This window comes from Carlito syrichta, unplaced genomic scaffold, assembly GCF_000164805.1.
Source record: "Carlito syrichta isolate Samal-C Ts95f unplaced genomic scaffold, Tarsius_syrichta-2.0.1 Scaffold310619, whole genome shotgun sequence".
Lineage (NCBI taxonomy): Eukaryota > Metazoa > Chordata > Mammalia > Primates > Tarsiidae > Carlito > Carlito syrichta.
Genome location: NW_007254715.1, coordinates 149,918 through 173,116, shown reverse-complemented (window position 1 = coordinate 173,116; position 23,199 = coordinate 149,918). Strand labels below are relative to the sequence as shown.

Here is a 23,199-nt window from a genome sequence, read left to right as displayed (position 1 = left end):
GATATTTTTCAAACATTTGTCCGTGTTTTGATTGAATTGTTTTTCTTATTGAATTAAAGAATTATTAATCTATTTAGAATAAAATCTAAATATTCACTACCATTTTGTGGATTAGTTTTTCACTTTCTTCTTTTTTATTTTGAGTTGGAGTCTCACTCTGTCACCCAGACTGGAGTGCAGTGGCACGCTCCTGGCCACCGCAACCTCGACCTGCTGGGCTCCGGCAATCCTTCTGCCTCAGCCTTCCAAGTAGCTGGAATTACAGGTGTGTGCTACCACGCCTGGCTAATTTTTTTTTTTTTTTGATTTATTGTAGAGATGAGGTCTCGCCAAGTTGCCTAGGCAGGTCTCAAACCTGTGGGCTCAGGCAATCCACTCACCTCAGCCTCCCAAAGCGTGGGATTACAGGCTGAGCCACCGAACCCGGCTAGTTTTTCATTTTCTTAATGGTATACTTTAAAGTGCAAGAGTTTTTAATTTTTATGAAGTCTAATGTACCAGGTTTTTTCTTTTCTGGATTATGTTTTTGTGTTCCGTCTAAGAAATCTTGGACTCAATGCAAAAAGTTTTTTTCCCTCTGTTTTCATCTTAGTTTTATATTTTTAACTTTTACATCTAGACGTGAAATATTCTGAATTAATTTTGTACAGAGTACAAGGTAAGCACCTAAGTTCTTTATTCTATTGGGTATTTTTTGACAGATGGATAGCCAAATATTCCTGTAACCCTTGTTGAAATTATTATCCTTTCCCCATGGAATTGGTTAAACAGCTATGTAAAAAATTATTTGACCCCATAGCTAACATTATCCTCAATGATGAAAAACTGAACATTTTTTTTTTTTAGACACAGGCACAAGACAAATATACTCACTTTTGTGTCTTCCTTTCTATATTGTCCTAGACCTATTAGCCAGATCAATTGGGAAAGAAAAAAAAAACTTTCAAAATTAGATAGAAAGCAATGTTTATTTTCTGATGATATAATCTTATATGTTGAACATTAAAAAGAATCCACAACTAAACTACTAGAGCTAATAAATTAATTAATCAATGTTACATGTTATATTATCAACATACAAAATCAGTTGTGTTTCTATAAATTAGCAGTGAACAATCTGAAAAGAAAATTAAGAAACAATTTTATTTGCAATGCATCAAAGATTCAACCAAAAAGATGAAAACATCTACTCTGAGAACTACAAAACACTGCTGAAAGAGGAAGACATAAATTAATGGAAAGACATCCGATGTTAATGGATGAAAAGGTCTAATGTTGTTACAGTATCAATTCTATTCAAAGCAATCTGTAGATTCAATGCAGTCTCTATCAAAATCCCAATGGCAATTTTTACAGAATTTTTTTAAACAATCCTAAAATTTATATGAAATCTTAAGTGACCCCAGTAACCAAGACAATCTTTAAAAAGATTACATACTTCCTGACTTCAAAAATAGCAACAAAGTTACAGTAATTAACAAGGTGGTACTTTTTTTACTCCTCACACAGCAGTAAACACAAAATAGATCAAAGACCTAAACTTTAGAACTAAAACTACAAAACTCAAGAGAAAACATAGGGGAGTATCTTCAAGACATTGAATTTGTAAAGGATTTCTTAGATATGACCATAAAAGCCTAGGCAAAAGAAAATTGATAACTTGGAATTCGTCAAAATTAAAACTTCTGTGCATCATAGTACACTGTTGAGAGTGAAAATACAGTCCACAGAATGGGCAAAAATATGTATAAATTACATATTTGGTAAAGGATTAATACCCACAATATGTAAATAACTGCAAGTCATCAAATGAAAAGCACAAAGAAATGTCATTTCACACTGATTTAATTGGCTATGATTTTTTTTAAAAAGTGTTGTGGGAAATTGGAACCATTATGTACTGCCGTGAGAATAAATGATGCAGTTACTGTGGAAAAGTTTGATGATTCCTCAAAAATGTAAGCATAGAATTACTAGGTAAGCCAGCAAATCTACTCCTAGGATATAGAGTATTGAAAACAGGAACTGAAACAGATAATTTGTATACCAGTGTTCGTAGCATCATTATTCACAATAGTTAAACAGTAGTGAAGACCTTTATCAAAAGACGACTGAAGAAAATGTAGTATATTGCACACATTCCATAAAAAAGTGAATGAAATTCTGATACATGCTACATGGGTAAATTTTGAAAATGTTATGCTACTTAAAATAAGTTAGACCCAAAAGGAAAAATACTGTATGATTCCACTTATTTGAGGTATCTAGAATAGGAAAATTCATGGACACAGGAAGACCAGAGGCCAAGGGGGGAGAGAAACTGCAGAGTTAATGGGTACAGAATTTTCATTTAGAATGATGAAAAAGTTCTGGAAATGGATAGTGGTGATGCTTATGTAACATAGTGAATATACTTAATGTCACAGACTTGTACACTTAAAAATAGTAAATTTTATGCCATGTATATTTTGCCACAATTTAAAAAAATAGAAATTGACTGTAAAAGTGTATGTTCTCTCTTCATTCCACTGACCTATATGCCTATTCTTAAACCAATACCATACTGTTCTGGTTATTGTGGCTTTACAGTTTTGAAATCAAATGCTGTGTTGCAATTTTTTTTCAAAATTTTGTTGACCCATGGTAAGTTGCGAAGCCTACTGAATGCATATCATTTTCACACCATCATAAAGTTGAAAAATCATCAAGTTGAACAGGACTGCCTGTACAACTTAGTACGGTATGTCATCTACATATGAATCTTCAAGTTGTGAACTTTCAAAGATGCAAACATACACTCACATGTACAGTCACTTAAGTTAGTTCGTGTGTCTGATGTACTTGTCAAGGTATTATACTATAAGATTTAAAATATTTTCTTTATTTTTTATATTTGTTTATCTATTATTTGTGTGAAAAGTACTATAAACCTAGTACCGTACAGTACTATATAGCAGATTGTGTTAGTTGAGTACCTAGGCTAACTTTGTTGAACTCACAAACAAATTGTACTTACAAATGCGCTCTCTGACCAGAACTCATTTGTATATAGGGGACTTACTGTATCTCCTTGCCAACTTTTACAAAGAAGCTTTTTGGGTGTTTGGGTAGAGGTTGTATTAAATCTAAAGATTAATTTAAATAATTTAAATGTAGAATTGACGTCTTAACAGTATTGAGTCATTTAGCCTGTGAAAATTGTATGATATTCCATTTATGTAGATTTTTAATTTCTCTTAGCAGTGTTGTACAGTTTGCAGTGTACTGATTTTGCAACTCTTTTGTTAAAAGCAGTCCTAAATGTTTTATTTTTTCAATGCTATTGTGGCTGTAACTGTTTTCCTAATTTCATTTTCAGATTAGTTACTAGTATAGTGAAATACAGTTTATTTTTATATGTTGACATTGTGTCATGTAACCATGATAAATTAACTTATTGGTAGTTTACATAATATATATAATATATGGTATATTATATAATATGCAATAAAATAATATGATATATAACATATATTATATATAAACAAAACCAATATTACACTAATTTTTTAAATAATCTTAGGTTTTTAAAATAATTTGAAAGAAGAAAAAAGAATATAATATATATATACACACAGTCTTGAATATTTACCCACATATTTACCATTTCTGATGTTCTTCCTTCTCACAGATTCAATTTACTCTCTAAAAAATTCTTAAAATATTTTAAAAGAGCTAATCTTCTAGAAATCCATTTTTACAGTTATTAAAATAATTATCTGAGAATATCTTTATTTTACTCTCATTATGATGGATAATTTTTGTAGATATAGAATTATTGGTGACAGATTTTGTTTTTTGTTTGCTAGCTCAATATTGGTGACCATTCAGTTAGCTTCTGTTGTCTATTGTGTTGTTTTGTTTTTTTAATAAGCATGGTTCCTAGTTTCACTGAATTACTTGTAATTTTATGTTGAAAACATTTAGATTGTTAAACTATTTTTAGTAATTTGCATAGACAATCTGTGGAAAACTTTCTCCTCTGCAACTGCTGCTGTCTCTAATCAGTTTTTTAATTAATTTATATTTTTGTATATTTTATTTTATTCTATTTTATTTTAAAGTTACGGGTACATGTTTGGATTTACCATGTAAGTAAATTGTGTGCAGGTGAGATCTGGGCTTCTATTGCGCCCTTTCTTTCCCTGATAGTGAACCTGGTACCCAGGCTTTGTATGCCCTTTATCTTACCAGGTATTTTTAATTTAAATTTTTACTTAAGCCTGCCTCTAGGGGTCACCTCTGTGTCTGGATCAGCCAACAATTTGGGCAACACTTATGCTCAAATACTTCCAGACTTCTGGAAGACTTCCGTCTTCTGCCAATCAATATATGAATGGGTTGGAAAATACATTCAGAACTTTAGCTAGTTCTTCATTCTCCCTTGGCCTTCACCAGCTCTCTTGGCTTTTCTCCACACAACTATAGTTTTTCAATGAGCCTGGGATCTGTGGGTGGCTTGCCTCAGCCCTGTTATTTCTCTCTCATATCCAGGATCACCAGGTTTATTTTTGGTAAATTCACCAGTTCCCTAGCTGGGAGCACATCCTCAAGTCTAGTAAATCAGTAAGTTTTCCTTCTTGTTCCCAATTGAGACTAACAGTTTTAGCTGGCAGAACCATAGATTTTTGCTCCCAGCCCCAAATTAAGTCAGGCTTCTATGGTATCAAGGATACTGATATTTATAGTCAGTCCTATTCTTTTAAAATGATCACATGTGACTATAAAACTGGGGATGTGGGAGCAATCCCAGACCAAAAAGTCCCCACACTTCTTCTGTTCCTACTCAAAGCTCTACCATTTTGTCAAGAATACATGTTTGCAATTCATTGTCTACTTTTGGCTAATTTTAAGTTCCTAGAATTGAATGTAATTTTGTCCAGTTTTACATTGTCAAATTCTTCAGGCTGCTATAATCAGAAGACCCTTGCCTCTTTTTCTTCTTAAGTATGTTTTATAATTTTTCTGTGATGTTTATATTTTTTAATCTCATCTGTGGAAGATGTTTTTGCATTTTTTCTTAATAATCATCATCCACTTGTTCTATATGCAAAGATTCAGAACTTGGGTGCATGGCCTCATCTCTTCCTGTAGTTAGGCTTTGCCATGTCATTCATTTCCTGGCTAAAATCTTGTGAGTAGAAGGGATGTGTGGGACTTTTGGGTGTGCTCTCATAGGCATAGGGCATGTCCTGAATGTGGATTTGGTGGTCATCCAACTGGCACCATGTAGGACTTAGCAAAGCAAAAAAGTAGAGGGAGTCTAGGCTCCCATCTTCACAGGTCAGTGCCCCCAGCTGAGAAAGATAGAGGAGAAAGAATGTTTTATCTGATATTCCTGGTTCTTCCCTGTTTCCAACCGATCACCTGTTGCAAAAGTCATGTCCAGATTACTAGTTCTTCTCATCATTATTTTCTCTTGTAATTACTAAGAGTACAGTTTATAAATCCGCAATGCTGCTCTTTTAGCAGAATGAGACTTTCACAAAGAATTTAGATGGCCTCTGAAAGTTTTAATGAGTTTGTAAGTGCTTTAGAGAAGTAGGTTTGGATTAGGCTGCACTAACACTAAATGTGACACCAGACATATAATTGAACATTTTTTTAAATCTATAAAATGGTCATAGTAACTACCTCATAGAGTTGTTGTCAGGTTTAAGTGAGCTTATTAATGTAACATGTTTAAAATAAAGTATGAAATATTGTGAAATAAAAAAAAAGAATTTAGATGTTTGGAGTCCCCACCCACCATCATTGCTATATGTTATTTAATTATCTGGTTTGGGATTTAAATAAAGAAAGCATAATCCATTTTATCTGTGTACTCTGGCAGCCTATAGTATAATTCAACAATGTTATTTCTACTCACTGTTTTTTTATGCTTAATCATGTGCTGCACTCCAGTGTCTTTGTGGCATTAGACTTATGAGTTTCATGCAGGATATATGTGTGATCACTTTATTATTAGGATATTAAAATAGAATATAATTTTCCCATTAGTAAATATTATTTGTGTGTACCTCTTGCCAGTGAGGCTCTTTACAGTTCTAGGGATATAAAGAATCAAAGAGGCCTTGCAACATATTTTAAGGATAAAGGAATAAGGTAGTATTTTAAAAGGTAATATTTACTGAACAATTACTTGATACAAACACACACACACACACACTTTATCATCACAATAACCCGAGAAGGAAACACTATCATTCTTTTACTCTAAATGAGAAAAGGTTCAGAGTCCAATCAGTATTTGACTACAGTCAGACAACTACCAAAGTTCCAAGCTGGAATTCAAGCTCATAGCTCCCACACAGATGGTATAGTCACAAGGTTATACTTTCATTCTGTAAAAGACAGTCTGGCATATGCAAAGATTTTGCAATTTTGATGAATGAATGTGGGAATATTTTCTCAGAATTCTACTTTGAGCACATAAAGGATGGGTTCAAGTTATCTCACGCCCAGGATTTAGTAATATTTATTTTCCAAGTGATGTTAAGACATCTAAATATTCAGGTTTACGAAAATTCCAGCTATAATGCCAAACAGGCACTATTTATGCTGTGAAGCTGGACAGATTGTGGTAGAGATGGCCATAGCAAGTAATCAACTTAAATGTTTGTTGCCAAGGAAATTTTCATGTAATGCAAATCATTTTCTACATCCTTTGACATGAGAGTGAAACATCTATCTCTCTTTTAGTCATCTCAAAAGTATTTCGCTGTCTTAGAAAATCATCTGAAGGTCAGCTTTGATTGCTCTAATTCTGAAATCTGTTATGTTCCTGATAGCATGTAGAGTTTTAGATAATATCACTAATGTTCACTAAAAAAATATTAAATTGCCATGGATTGCAAAGTTCTTTGAGAGTATTATAGATGAGGCAGTTTCTGAGTCTTTGTGGTTCTACTTAGAACAATAGGGTTTCTTTTTTTTTTAAACTTTAAAGTTTTTTTATTTTAAAATTGTGGGGTACATTTCAGGGTTAGGTATACAAATATTCACTGTGCAGGTACCCTTTTTGATGGGGTGTACCCCCCCTTCCCCAGGCAGATTTCCACTACTGTCAATCCTACCTCCCCGTCCCCCTCCCCTCCGTAATTTCCCGCTACTATCAATCCTTTTCTTATAATATTGTGGTAGTTGTTCAAGGTCCACTTATGAGTGAGAACATGTGATACTCAGTGCTTTGTTTCTCTGAGAGATCACTCAGAACAATAGGATTTCAAACCCTAAATTCAAATCCACTGAAAGGATCAAACGCATTGACAGTGCTCAACCAATGTAGTGACCATATCAAATATTGCAAATCTCTGCATTCAAAAATATGTGGTGCTGTTAGAAAATAATTCTTTTTTATGTGTCATTTTGAGACAATTGTACTACTGTTGTACATCTAAATAGGCATATGAACTATTGGAATTTTAATATAACAATACAAATTCCAAAAGAAAAACAAGACCAAAAGGGAGCCATGAGAGTATATCAAGCCTGAATATTAAACAAAATTTGTTGTAAATATTATCTGCCTTAGGATCAAACATTTTCTTTAGAAAGCCTATTCATAATATATGGACTTTTGTTTATTTCACATTAAGTGTTGTGTTGAAAAAACTAATGTTTTTTTCTCTGCTCTCACACCACAATCAACACAATACTTTCATGACTAGATATGTGGGAATTTTCCCCCACACATCAAATAAGCAATCAATTCTGCAGCAGACACCAGCTGGGTATCCTCCAACCCAGTTTCATTCTGATACTGTCTACCTGGAGATGGTGTCAGATCCCACAGGGTGAGGACTCATTCCCCAAGACTGCCCCCCACTCTGATGCCAACCACAAGCTCCTGACCCACTGCCTATAAATTGAGATACCCACAACTCTTTTCTTGTGTTCAGTTAAATACTTGCTTATGCTTATCAATTTATGATAAAGGGTATTACAAAGGATACAGATGAAGAAATGCACAGGGCAAGTCATATGGGAAGGAATGTGGGACTTCCATGTCCTCTCCAGTCACATCCCAGTCCAAGAAGTTCCAACATATTTAGCTCTCTGAAAGTTCTCCTTACCCATCTTCGTGGGCCATTTAAGGGGACTTCATGGGATAAGCACGACTAAAGTATGGGCATCCTTGTAGAAATATGATTGGATGAAAATAATATGATTTAATACTAATAGACTAAGTGGGAAAACCCAACAAGACCTGTCTGTTTAGATTTTTCTTGGCCTTTCTGTGCAGCATTTCTTCCTCCTGGGTGTGGGGCTGGACCACTTCTGAAATGAGGGTCTTATGACCTACAATCAGGCAAAGTAGGTCAGAGAATTTCTTTATGTCCTGCTCCAAACAAAAAGGAAGGGGAAGATTAGAGTATATTTTTAGTTTTTGTGGCCTGATTTGGAGGGAAAAAGGAGCAGGTGAAAAGAGAGAAAGATCCTATTTTCTGAGCCCTAAAGTGCCCCAACCTTATAACTAAAGACCATGTTTCACCTTTATTACTCTGAAACTGTCCTAAAGCTGCTTCAGGAACCAAGGACAAAAGACCAAAAACTTTAACAGAAGATATGCTTATTGTTTTAGTCACTTAGGAAATCAAGGACTATGGAAGTTATGAACAGGGAACCATGGACAAAATGGACAAAATATTATGTATGCAATATTTTTCATAATATCCAGCTGTGCTCTTTGAAATCTTATCTTTAAAATGTTATTATTTAATTGTATTATATCTTTATATGGAGTGTATCACTCATAATTACTGATGAATTAGCAATAGCTCTTAGTTGAAAGTCTTTGCCTCGTGTGCAGAATACCTTTGTTCCTATTCCATACTTCTCCACTCTGCTCTGTCCTCCAAGATTCTACAAGGTTTGCATCAGCAGGGTCTCTTGCCCTCTGACTTTTAGTCAGTCAACTTCAACTACTAGAAGGAACCCACCAAGCATCTGGGGACAAGTAGAAAGAGAAGTCAGAGTGGTTAATCCCCTACTCCCTGTCTCCATGTAGGAGTGGCCTTGAGTTAGCTGTATCCTTCCATGTGTGATCACAGATCCTGTCAGGTGATGCTCTTCATAAAGCCTCTTCTGTCCCTAACTTCTGTCTCCCAGCTTAAGCCAGGGATAGTGTGCAGAGAAGAGTTAACATAGTAGGCCTGACTGCTTATCTTTAGAAAGACCTGCTTACAAAATTGGCCCTTGGCTGACTTTTTAGCCCCTACCATCCCCAGAACTGATTAGAGTAGTTCATTGAAACCAAACATTTGTACAAATGATGTGGTTTATGCTTAATACCTTTCTTTCTGGGAGTCTGAAATTTGAGTAAATGATAGATAGAGGCTACTTACATAAAACCCTGGACACTTAATTTCTAATGAGCTTACCTTATTGACAGCACTTTACACACATTTTCGCAATGCCTTGGAGGAAATCAAACATGGTATGTCTCCCCGGAAGAGGATTCTTGGAAGCTTGTGCCTGTTTTCCCAGTACTTTACTGATGTGCCTTTTCCACCTGTTGATAAAATCTGTACTTTCAATGTAATAAATCTTAGCCATGTGTAGGACTTTTTGATGAATCCTGTGAGTCTTCCTAGTGAATCATTAAACATAGGGGTCAGGGTGGTCTTGAGGACCCTGACATAAACAATAAAGAAACTTGGCTGTTTCCATGCCCCAGAGTACTGCATCATTTCTTTTGACCACCCTTTTGAAAATAGTTCCTTTATTAAGCTCTTCCCAAATCATTTGAGTGTACTTTGTTTTTTCTCTTTTAATTCTGAATGAGTCACCCAGCAACTGTAGATATTTCATATAAAATATTGATAATTATTTGGTGGATTTGTTTCTGTATGTGATTTTAAAATCACCTTCACAAAAAAAGATTAATGACTTAAAAATTAATACAACATGCAACCTTTCCTTTGATGTTTAATGAGACTGTTTGAATAGGTTGTACTTCTCTAAATGGATGGAGGATTACACATCTTGTTTAAACCTGAAATGGGTAAATAAACTGGTGGCTGATTGTCCTTAAAAAATATTTAGATGTTGTTTTTCTCCGTTAACTTTGCATATACTGGAAAAAAACAAAAACAAAAATAAAAGCTCACTATTATTGAGAAAAATTAAGACTAAGGAAAATTTACAGTGACAGAAGGCAATGTTTTAATGGCAATATATTTTTGCAAAATGTCAATAAAGTAGTTAGCTGAATGTGCTTACGTGCCTGATAAGCAATCACATTATATCTTTAAAAGACCTCTAGCAGGTGTTAGTATATTCACATAGTATATTCAAACTGCTTCTTCATAATACTTACATTATCTAACATCCTTAGCTATTTAGATCACCAAATATTCTTTTTTTTTTTTTTTTTTGAGTTGGAGTCTCATTTTGACACCCAGACTGGAGTGCAGTGGCACACTCTCTGCCACCGCAGCCTCGGTCTGCTGGGCTCCAGCGATCCTTCCACCACAACCTTCCAAGTAGCTGGAACTACAGGCACGCTACCATGCCCGGCTAATTTTTGATTTATTGTAGAGACGAGGTCTCACCAAGTTACTTGGGTGGGTCTTGAAACTGCTGACTCAGGCAGTCCACTTATCTCAGTCTCCCAAAGTGCTGGGATTACAGGCTGAGCCACTGAGCCCAGCCCAAATATTATTCTTATTTTGCTTGCTTCACTGTGCTCTGTGAAGCAAGATAAGACATCTTGCTTAATGAAATGGAAAAGTTCCTCTTAAAAACCCAAAAGTTTATGCTACTTAAATTTCAAGTTTCCATCAAACGTCTGTCAATTTTTAAAATAATTATGTACAAAATAAGTATTACTCATTCTTGAATTGTTTCTCAAAAAAAAAAAAAAGCAAAGAAAGAAATGGTTAATGCAAACTATTGTGGTTTTATTTCTCCATCTATATTTATGTCAGCTGCTTTGATCTATAAATTTTTTTATGCTTATGGATAAAAAACTTTGTTTTAGAGAACACATGATGCATACCCTTTGTTTATTTATTTATGTCTTGATAAACCACACGTCTTCTTGATAAAGTAATCCTGAATCAGAAAGACCTCTTTGCTGGATATCTCATTTCAGTTTACTTGTATGTTTATTGATTGCTTTTGCTAATAAGTGTTCTTTCCGTTGTAATTTAGCTCCATCCCAGCAACCTCCACCCAGAGGACAAGTTCAAAGTTCTTCTACTATCAACCTCTCCTGGAGTCCTCCTGATTCTCCAAATGCTCACTTGCTTACTTACAGTTTACTCAGGGATGGTATTGAAATCTATACCACTGAAGATCGATACCCATACAGTGAGTTTAAGTGTTTTGTAATAGAAAGATAAAATATTCTAAGAATTGATACATTAGTTAAGTTCTTTGACACTGAGGATAAATGCTGTTGTGGTTTTCCTCCACTTAGCAGTGTTTCAAGCAGAGAGAGACTTACAAATCTTACTGGTATTCAAAGAAATGCATTAAAAATGAGATGCTTATTATATGATAACACTAATACTTATCTAATTCGCAAAGATGAACAAAATGACCCCATCCAGGATTGGCGAGGATATGGGGAGGCTGGAACTATTATAAAGTGCTGGGGTGTCTGTGTGAGTTCATTAGTAAAACTTTTTGTGTGCAATAAACTGTTAAAATGTATGAAAAACCTTCCCTTTGTGCATACCACTTGACCCATCACACCTATTTTAGGGAGTTTATCTCAAGTGAATAGTCTTAAATGGATACTAAATCACAAAAAAAGTCCATAGCTATACTATATGTAATAACAAAATTTTGAAAATGATTCACATGTCCAAAAATTTTAAAATAAATTATAGCATAGGACATAACAGAATCCTGGTATATTGTTAAATAAGTTGTAAACTATGATTGCCTGTACAATAATATATTAGTTTATATATCAATAAATGAAGAATGTTTATGACATATTGTTTAAGGTAGTTAAAAGGTATTAAAATAATCTGTGAATTATAATATTATAATTTATGATATAATAGTTATAGTATTTTAACTTTAAAATACTGGGAGGCTTGCAAGCCTTTTCTTTGGTTGTAAATAATACAGTAAATTTATCGAGTACTTCTAATAAATACATTAAACTTTTAAAATTCTCAGGTTAGACAAAGAAATTTTTAATCTGGAAATAACACTCAAGCACATAGTAATTTTGTGCATACATTGTGATTTCTACATTTCCAAACAGAAAGAACACAGCAACCAACATGAATTTTTGAATGGGGAAGGCTATTAACAAGCTATGAAGTCTACCTTTGCATCTGTAACTTCTATGAAGATTTTAAAGCAGCTTGTAGAAATCAAAATATTGAGATCCATTGTCTTTAAAAAACATTTATTCAGATATTTTAGATATAGCTTCCCTCAAGACTGAATAAAAAATAGAAATGCTTACATTCTTCCAGCTCTGTCTTTTCTCATTTTTGCTTCTAGTCAGGTTTAGTTACTTTCTAGTCTAAGAAACTAGTTTAAGGGATCTTGAACAGTGATTCCAACAAGATTCTATGTTATTCTCTCTGTTTAACACCCAATTTTCTAAATTCTGCTTTAACATGCATAATTTGTTAGAAAAGTGTATAAAGCTATGTCAAAACACTGAAGTTCCGTAACCTTCCTTAAAATGATTAAGAGGTTGCCTTGTTTTAACATATTAATTAGCTTTAAAACTCCTGCATAGCATACAGTTTTATTTTGTATGCATTATGGTGGGTTACACTGTCCATCTAATCTAATATGACTTGAATTTAGCTTATTATGTCCACCACTTTCTCTTAGTTCTACATGTCTCTTCAGTATTCCAAGTCTTCTTTAAAGTTAATGGAAACTCTGAACTTCATGATGCAGATTGCAAAGGAAATGAACATCTGTCTACATCTGCCATGTTGGCAAAGCATCCTAAAAACCTGCTACTAGAATGTTATTTTCTTCCAAATATCAGCATGATCCAGGTGTCCTGAAACTTAAACTTTTGTGGTAGAAGAAGAGAGGAGTTATAAAAAATATTGAAAATTATTTTAAGGATGACAGTACCACTGGTTGAATTATTTCCAAAGTTGCGAATTAAAGTCACCCTATTTTCCATACAGCTAAATTCAATAGCAAAATTAAACTTAAAACTACCAGTGGTATCATTCAAGCCAGAGGCATGTTTTCCATGGTAACATATTATGATCTATTTCATAGAACATTACCTCTGAGTACAAAACTCTGACTGTTTTTCATGATTACAATAATATGGAATCCAAATAACAGTTTCTTATATAATAAATGTGTATTCATTCACTAATCAGACATTTATATAATCCTATTAAACAAGGTATTATTTCCCAAAACCTTATTTTTCATTAAAAAATGCCACTTCTGGCATTTCTTGACAATCACTATAATTAATGATGTGAAAATTATCTGCATGATGGCATTTGAACAGTAAGAACAATTGGTTAACACTGTCAGAACTTTGTATCATTCTAATAATACCCTCATGTTTATTACTCTATTTCCAGTGCGTGGCTAGCATGTGTAATATGGAAAGGAAACACTATTTATATTCAGCTGGATGAACACAAATCTTTGGGTTAAATAAAGGCATTAGGAATTATAGGTGGAAAAATCACTGAACTTTTCAAAGAAAATTAATAGTGTTGTCTTCCAAGCAAGTTTGATCGTTTGGTTGAGACTATTACAGAATTATTTGTTAGAATGGAAACTTCCTCTCTGGACTGGTATACTATGAGATTCTCTAGGACACTAGTTTCCATTCAAGGATCATTATACACCAGTGTGCTATCTTTAAAGCTTTCAAATTATTTGTTATTAGTAATAGCACACAAATAATGTGAAATAATTTTAAAGTTTCTCAATAATCAACTTTTAAAAAAATAAGGTGCATTTTATCTCTTATTCAAGGTCGAGGTAACGTTAGCATTTTGGAAATTGTATGTAAACAACACCTAATATTATCTCTGCTGCATCCCCAATCTGGGTTGCTCATAGATATCTTAAGTATCATGAATGTGAAGAGAGCAGTTATTGGAGGAAATAGCCCTCTTGTGTTAGTGTTGCAGGTTTAGGGAGTGGTCAGTAACTTCTATTGTTTATTTTTCTTATTTGGGTTTGGAACCAAAGGAGCACTAGACATAATAGGTAGATGTTATAAATAAATAAAATAAAAATCATCCTTACTATTAATGAAAGCCAGATTAGAGAATATACCCTCTTTCCTACAGGAAGACAGATAAAAAGAGAGAAAAACCAAGGGGCTGGTCTGAGTATGCTTTGTTTTACACCCCCTTCTCCAACAAATCTACAGTCAGACTTGGAATGGCATGAGTGGGGAGATATCCCTTCAGTGTCACTCTAGAGAAATCCTTCTACAGGGAAACTAGAGGATAATTCTTCCTACACATGATGATCGCATATTAACATAGCTTTAACTTAGAGTTTTAGACAAAAACATATTTTAATGAACCTTGGTATTTCATTTATTCCTTTATTATTGATTTCCATCTTTAATACCATTATAATTTATTATCCTATATTGCATCAAGGGGTCAATGTAGCAAGTGGTAAGATGGTTCAGTTAGCTCTGAGGGAAAGAAATGAACAAACATAAGATATAGACAGACATTTGGGGTAAGAGCAAATTTCCAAACTCAGAGTTAAAGATGAAGTTAATAATCCTGGTCTTAAGCAAGGGAAGCAACCATCTTGAGATAAGTGCTCTTTTAATCTGAGCATCTTTTTTTTTGTTGTTATGGCATCATTAATGAGTATCCTACTTGTACCCTTTCCAATGCTTTTATTTAGTTCATGTTATAAATTGCCTTATACAATATTCTTATATAAATACATAGTCCACTTCCAATTATTTTATTATTCTAATTTATTCCCAAGTAGACTGTTCTTGTATATTCTAACCTATTAGGGTTATATTCCATTTTTCAAATGCTATAAGCACCCAGTAAGTACCAAGTGTTTTTTTGCTGTCATCAGGTTAAATGTCTTCAAATTGCCAGTTTTAGTTTATGACAGATAGTCTTTGGGAATATTCACCATTGATATGTATTTTTGTCTTTCAGGCTTCATGTTAAGTAGATTATTTTTCATCTGAAGTCAGAGTCTCACTCTGTCACCTAGACTGGAGTGCAGTGACATGCTCACGGCCACCACAGCCTCAACCTGCTGGGCTCAGACAATTCTTCTACCTCAGCCTTCCCAGTAGCTGGAACTGCAGGGACATGCCATCACGTCCAGCTTATATTTTGATGCATTGTAGAGATGAGGTCTCGCCAAGTCCCCCAGGATGGTCTCTAACTTCTGGGCTCAGGCAAAACTTTCACCTGTGCCTTCCAAAGTGCTGGAATTACAGGCATGAGCCACTGCACCTAACCATTTTTATAGCTTTTAATGGTTTTTCAGATTTTGTGAATAGTTTCAACAGTCTTAAGTAGAATAAATATGCAGTTGGTTTAATCTAAAAATATTTATGAAATTACAGTGGGCCACAGTTGTACTCTTTCCAATGAGGTCTGAACTGTAGCCCTAGGAGACTTTTCCAGATGTGTTCCTTCATTGGGTGCTCTGTCTTAGCAATAGGGATAGTGACTTTCTCCTGTCTCTTCTATTCCTATATTCTTTAGAGCTTTCTCCATAGTTTAGGAAGTAAAACCCTGTCATAATCAATCATTCTTTATGTTTAACTTGCCTTGTGCAAATTACTCTGTAGTTTCTATGTCCTGATTGTACTCCAATACAATATTCAACATATTTTCATGAAGAATTTACAATGACACACATATACAACATGTCAAACTCACCTTTCACTTGTATACTCTCTCATGTTTTTCAGTCTTTAATTACTCCCTCCTCTCTACCATTATGATGAAATTTGCAGAAAGAGCAGTTTCCCTCTGACCTTTTGCAGAAGGTCTTCCAGAGGCTCTGACTCTTTTGTGAGGTGTCGTTGGCTAATTCAGATACGTGAAGATGGTGAACATGTGTTCATTCTCAGGTTGGGCAAGTCCGCACGAACACTTGATCTTAGTCTCACCTATGCTCCTTGCTACTGCTGGGAACTTGCTGAGATTCTTTTTCCATGTCTTACACACAATCTGTGACCCTTTCAGAGGCTGAAGGATCACTTTGTCACAGCAACAGAAAGTCCCATAGTAGGCACAGTGGCCCTCAACACAGTGTCTTCACCATTCAAGAAACCCAGAAACCCTGTGAATTAAAATCAGACCCTTGATGTTTCAATATTCCACTGTATGCATATAAACATGTTTGGACCTTCATATTAATAGAGAGGACCCCTGCATAATGGAGTCCTATCTCCATCTCCCATACACACAGTCCCATGAGGGAGGAGGCATTTGTGTGTTTCATAGTCCTACAGTGTACTTGCTGTGCCTTTAGAGAATGAGGAGTTCTAGGCAAAAGTCTGATCATGTCTACTCCTATCTTTTTTACTGAAATCTCTTTCTAGCAGTTTCTCTCTGCTCTCACAATCCTTCATGCACAAAAGTGTTGCTTATCCAGAACTTCTCTTGTGTAAATTCCCCATGATAACAAATATCTTAAAAATTTAGCAGCTTAAAAAAATCAACATTTATAATTTCCACTCTATTTATACAGAACAGAAAAATATAAAAAGGTTCCTAGCAAGATGTTGGCCAAGTGACAGATTTGACTCTAGGTGATAGTCTTCTGACTTCTAGTCTAGTGTATTGGTATTTAACAAGCAAACCAGTTACATAGAGGAAACATAGGTATTCCTTCAAAACTTTTGCATAGACCTACTATCAAAAAGGTACTATAAAGAGAAAAACAAGAACTGAAACAAATTTTTAAATATTCTATATTACAAGTGGCATTTTAAAATTATTGCCTTAAATTTGCACAACCAAAATTTGCTTTATTTCAATTTTAAAAACATAACACAGACTCATTCAAAAACATATACTTGAATAGTTTATGTAGTTAAGTAATATAATATAAAAGCAGTTAGAAACCATTCTTTACCAATTTGTGGAATGTAACTATTATCTTCTTTTTCTTTTATTTTCATTTCAGGTATTCAGTACTTCTTAGACACTGACTTGTCACCATATACCTCATATTCCTATTACATCAAGACCACCAATGTGCACAGTTCAACAAGAAGTATAGCTGTCACTTACAGGACAAAGCCAGGCATCCCAGAAGGAAACTTGACCTTAAGTTATATCATTCCTATTAACTCAGACTCTGTAACACTTACCTGGACTGCACTCTCAAATCATTCTGGTCCTATAGAGAAATATATTTTATCCTGTGCTCCTTTGGCTGGTGGTCAGCCATGTGTTCCCTACGAAGGTCATGAAACCTCAGCTACCATCTGGAATCTGGTTCCATTCACCAAGTATGGGTTTTCTGTGCAGGCTTGTACTAGTGGAGGCTGTTTACACAGCTTGCCCATTACAGTGACCACAGCCCAGGCTCCTCCCAACAGGCTGAGTTCACCCAGGGTGCAGAAAATCAGTTCTACAGAACTTCATGTAGAATGGTCTCCACCACTAGAACCAAATGGTAAGAATTCAAGTCCTAGATTTCCCCTTCTTGGGCAAGATATTAATGAGAATCTAGGAATTTGTAATTGTGCAATAAGAATCTAGCAATTGTCATCTTTATAACTGTACAATATAATAATTGAGAAACAGTTTCTAAAGACAGAAGATACAGTTTGTCTTGGTTAGTGGAACAAGCGTATTTCTTCTAATCTAATAACAAATTCCATTCAATTAAATTGCCCCTTAAAAGGCTAATATTATCTTTGCTCTTAATGACATCTGCCATAACACAAATGATGTTTATAATTTGAAATTCACTTATGAAATGCATTATATTTGACTGTGTCACAAGTTAGGGCACCCATAAGCATTAAATTTTCTCTTTTAAACAAGAAAAAGATATAAAATAATACAAAAAAATATGTATATAGGCTAACTGACTCCATTAAGTTAATTTTTGTGTTCATACAATTGAACCCTTGGTTGTATAGGCCAGACACACATTCACAGATTTTTAATAATTTATATCATGTGCATGTTATGGCAAAATTTTTCCTTAGATTTTTAAGTTACCTGGTAAACCTGGGTAGAAATTAATTATAGTGTTCATGCAAAAAGGACTTATGCTAAATAGATAAGTAAATTGAAAAGATACACATTGGAGATATAATAATCAAATTATCAAAAAGGCCATTTTTAAATAAAAATTATGACCATCCATTCTGAAAAAGATTGAATTTACATGTGATAAATTATAGTGACTGTGTATCTAAATATTATTCCTTTTGGTTTGGTTTCCCCATGCATATGCCTTTAATAGTATTTCATACATTCATCTGTCCATCAGTTTTTTGTCTTTTGTAAATATCTATAATCTAGATTACTAAATCACTACATCTAGATTATTAAAGAAATTGACAGATAATCTAATTTGAAGAATATTGAAAATGCAGTAGTCTTTTACTGACCTGTCCTCACCTCACTGCAAAAATATCCCCTTTGTCTGATGAGTCATCTTGGTTCACTGTTTAACTTTTCTAGGAATAATGATAAGATATGAACTATACATGAGAAGATTGGGATCTCCAGAAGAAACCATATCTGAAGAAAGTCGAGTTTTTCAGAGCAGTGGCTGGCTCAGTCCTTACTCATTTGCAGAATCAGCCAATGAAAATGCATTAAAACCTCCTCAAACAACTACAACCATCACTGGCTTAGAGCCATACACCAAGTATGAGTTTAGAGTCATAGCTGTGAATATGGCTGGCAGTGTGTCTTCTACCTGGATCTCAGAAAGAACAGGAGAATCAGGTAAAGATCTATGCTTTGAGTTCTGCTTAAAAAGCCCCAAACGAAAGTATCTCACATTAAAATCAACACTGCTAAAGGACACTTTGAAAAGCAAGAATTATAAACTTCCACAGGCCAAGGAAAAATTTAGTATATGGGTTGGTTACATAAATAACTCAAGGTCGTAAAGTACTTGCAGTAAGTTTTAGGGGAATAAAGTAAATGCTTTAGTTATTAATTTATGGGTGAAAATGGCTTAACTATAGTTATAGTCTTTTGGGAATGTTTGTCAAAAGCAGCAATTGGTTTTCAGTCCTGAAGTAGATGGGACACATGTCTTATCTTGCTCCATATACAGCATAAGTTATGTCCAGTGAAAGAGATAACTGTTACCAATTCCATAAATATCTTTTTGTTTTTATTTATCTTTTCAAAATAAGTAGTTTAGGTACTAGATTGTACAGAGTGATGGAAACCTGGTCATCAAAGTCTACAAATCACAAGTATGCTTATAAGAAGTTTGCATTATGCTAAAAAAATGAAAAAGAGGGCAAACATTTCTAATTTTCTTGGATTACTTTATTAAGGCAATGATGACATTTTTAATCCTCCAGCTTATTCTTTACACTAAAAGCACTTCAAATTTTATGAAACTTTGCCTTAAAAAATATAATTTTGTTATGCTTTTTTGAATTCATGGATATCTAAAGAAACTTAAATTCTGATCTAAATTTGATCTGTCAGGAGTGTGGAAGATCAGAGTAGATTTAGGTTGATATCCAAGGGAATCATTTCATGAATAAAATGTGCATTGTACTTGAGCATCTCTTAATGACTACCAGCCATCTTGGACAAATAATAGTGCCATGATAGCACAAGTGATGAGGCATGGCATTCTGGAAGGGGAAAATCAAGGTCAGAAATGAAAAGTAATGGGTGAAACTGTAATACTGGACTCTTATAATCTTATGGGTCACTGGCTAATGAAAGTGCAATGAGTCCCTTTGATAATACACCTTTAGTTAGCACATTTAAAGTCCACAGTAAGATCTCAAGGATGGCAGGGGGGAAATGTATGTGTGTATGTACTCTGAACATTTCAATAGAAATTTAATGAAAACTTTGAGAATTTCTTTACGGTTTCAAATTTTTTTTAATTTAAAAGATGTGGGGTACAATTCAGGGTTAGGTATACAAATGTTCACTATGCAGGTACCCAGATTTACCTCTTTCTAATGAATAATATTTTACCAGCCACATTGGTTTGGCTTAGTGAAATATTTCCTTACGTGGGAACTCCAGCACATCTCTATGCATTGTTCTAAATTTTGTGAACTGAGATTATATTCTATTTTTTGACTACTTCTCGCAAATACTCACATGACCTATTGTTTCCTACTGAATTACTGATGAGTTATCATTATGAAAACAAGCAAATGCTTGTAAAATATTTATTTGTAAATGGAAAATATTGTAGCTGGTAATATGAAGATGGAGAGTATACTTGCAGATGTTTTAAAAACTGAATCAAACTTTTTATATATACCAGTATATTCTTTGATTTCTTTTCAAATCAAAATGTTTTATACGGTATAGGGTATTTCAGAAACTAGAATAGATGTGTGAATTCAGTTTGAAAACTTGTAGGGACAGCATTCATTGTGTTTACGTTGCTGTTGTTTTGTTGATAGCGCCTGTGTTCATGATCCCGCCTTCAGTCTTTCCCCTCTCATCATACTCTGTCAATGTCTCCTGGGAGAAGCCAGCAGATAATATTACAAGAGGAAAAGTTGTGGGGTATGACATCAATATGGTTTCTGAGCAATCACCTCAGCTATCTATTCCAGTGGTGTTTTCACAGGTATTGTTATTTTAAAATAATCCTTTTAGGATTTATTTATGGCTTGATTTTGACATTTTTTGTTTGGATAATTCTGTGACAGAATTCTCACTATACATTTATTAAGTGGGACATTTAGTTTCTTAGTATAATGTTATGACTACAAGACTCCCTCTTTGTATATCATTTTTAAATATAAACCTTGAAACAAAGTTGGTATAATTATTTTATAAGACTTGCTTTTTCTACTTGTCCTATATCCTCAAATATTTTGCAAGAAGTTGACTTTCAGTAGCTGTGTCCTATCATGTAGACATGCAATAATATATTTAATTAACAATCTACAATCATTTTATATGTATAGTCTATTAATTCTTTTGAAAATATAAATAGCATTGATATAAACTTTTTATATATACATTTTGTATATATTTCTATTTTCTTAGGGAAAAATCTGGAGAATGCAATTTATCAAAGCTTAAAACAAAAGTTATGAATACATTCAAGGCTTTGAATACAGTTACATATTGCCTTCTAGCAATTCATACTCTAGCTAGCAGTAATGAGAATAATAATCATAGCTAACTAACAAACAGTTACTGAGGCTTTACTGTGTACATGAACTAATTCATTTAATACATATAGCAATCCTAGAGGATAAGGGACTCTTGTTCTCTCCAGTTCATAGTTTTGGCTTATATACCTTCCAGCTCATTTTACCATCAAGGAGGTGGTCAGAGACTGACACAAGGATGTTAACCGAATGAGTCATTCTGTGTACTTGGCTGTTCAGTACTTCTTCTAAGGGGAGATGCCTTTTGGTAGGCACTAACATGATATAAAAAGATCTTTATACTTTATGCCTGCTCTCATAGATCTATCCACATTTTTATTTCATTCTTCTAATTCCTGGTCTTTCCATCTTTCTTCTCTCATGCCATGACCCAGCATATCCAAACCACTGCCACATTGCCTAGGTATATTTTACCTTGAGACAGTTTCCTTTCCTTGTAAGAATTGGATGACCAAATGCACTTACTACCTGAAGTTCTGCCCATTGAGAGGACTTCTTCTCACTGCTGATTTTTAAAACAGTCCTTGAGAAGGGATATAGAGCAGCAGCCACACATTTTGGCTTACAACCATTTAACAAGATATCTCATCTGTGAACTAAACTCTGTTTTCCCTCCCATTTTTCCAGTTCTTCTGGGCTCTGAGTATAGACTGAAGTTGAGCCATCTGTGTAAGAATGGCAGATGGCATGGGAGTCTAGACCACTTGCTTGTACAACATAGTATGGCTTTTGCCCTGCTAATACCCAATTCCAGATATTCACTTCCATTTTATGATGAATTTATGTTGGGCTCACCTAACCTCAAGACTTGGCTGAGATGGTACCTAGCACACAAAAAGTAGCTCTGGCTGCATGGCCAATTGATATTCCATGATTAGATGCTCTGCTTTTACTGAAGCCTTAGAACATGCTAGGAGACATTTAGCAAATAATGGATAGTTTCCATTACATGATAAGTCCTTGTTCTAGGCCCGAAGGGTCCATCTACCTTATGGTTCTCTTTCCATATGTACCTTCCAACATCTTTTCCCACCATAGTTACTTCTAGTCCCATCAGGTATACTAGGGCTTAGGTCCCAAGTGGCTGATCTGCTTGTACCAGATCCTGGACTTGGCTCAGAGCCCTTTCCTGCTCTGGGGTGCAGTCAAAGCTGGCAGCATTCCATATTACTCAGCAAATTGGTTAAAACAGTGTTTCCAATTTGAGGAGGTTTATCAAACATTGTGTTTCCTTCTTAGTGGTGATAGGTACAATAATTTGTCTTTACCTTGGAGGGGGTCTCAGTTCACTCGAACTCCTAAGAACTTCACTGATGTGATAGATTTTTTTAGTCTTCGTAAAATTGTTCTTTCACTCTCTGGAGAACATATGTCTTACCAAGACCTCTACATACCTACCATTTATTGCTTATCTGATCCACTTAATACAATGTTGTTGAAACAGCAAACCAATATTGTCAAGGTTTTTTTTATAATTTGCCTTAAATTGGTAACAAATGACCCTTAGATTTTCCTTGTCTTCAGTGTATTGATAGCAATCAGCAAGAGCTACACATAGTCCTTATAATTACTACTTATTAATCCTTATAATTACCAGTTTCAAAAAACCAGTGAATTATTTTTCACTGGAATTTACCTTGGTTCACCACTAGTGGAAGTTCAAGAATTAAACCACTAGAGCATGCTGTGGGCCATCAGTACTCAACCCACTACCTGTGATGAGGTCCTCATTGCCAGCTAGCTAGTTGGTGGTCCAGCCCCAAAATATCATTTTAGAGTCTCCTCCGTAGGGCCACCCTCCATACCACTATCTTAGGTTAGGTCCCCAGGAAACAGACTCTGTTGGTAGGAGACTGAGTGCAGGAGGTTCA

The 23,199-nt window shown here is 34.5% G+C and overlaps 1 protein-coding gene across 1 annotated transcript in view; it reads left to right on the top strand.

The window, feature by feature from the left end:
* LOC103270873 (usherin-like) overlaps positions 1-23,199 on the top strand; it is a 248,790-nt gene that overhangs the window by 205,769 nt on the left and 19,822 nt on the right. The window contains exons 16-19 of the mRNA XM_008068382.1: positions 11,197-11,355; positions 17,149-17,643; positions 18,666-18,935; positions 20,606-20,775. Of these exons, the coding sequence (XP_008066573.1) occupies positions 11,197-11,355; positions 17,149-17,643; positions 18,666-18,935; positions 20,606-20,775 (1,094 nt within the window). The remainder of the gene's footprint in view (positions 1-11,196; positions 11,356-17,148; positions 17,644-18,665; positions 18,936-20,605; positions 20,776-23,199) is intronic.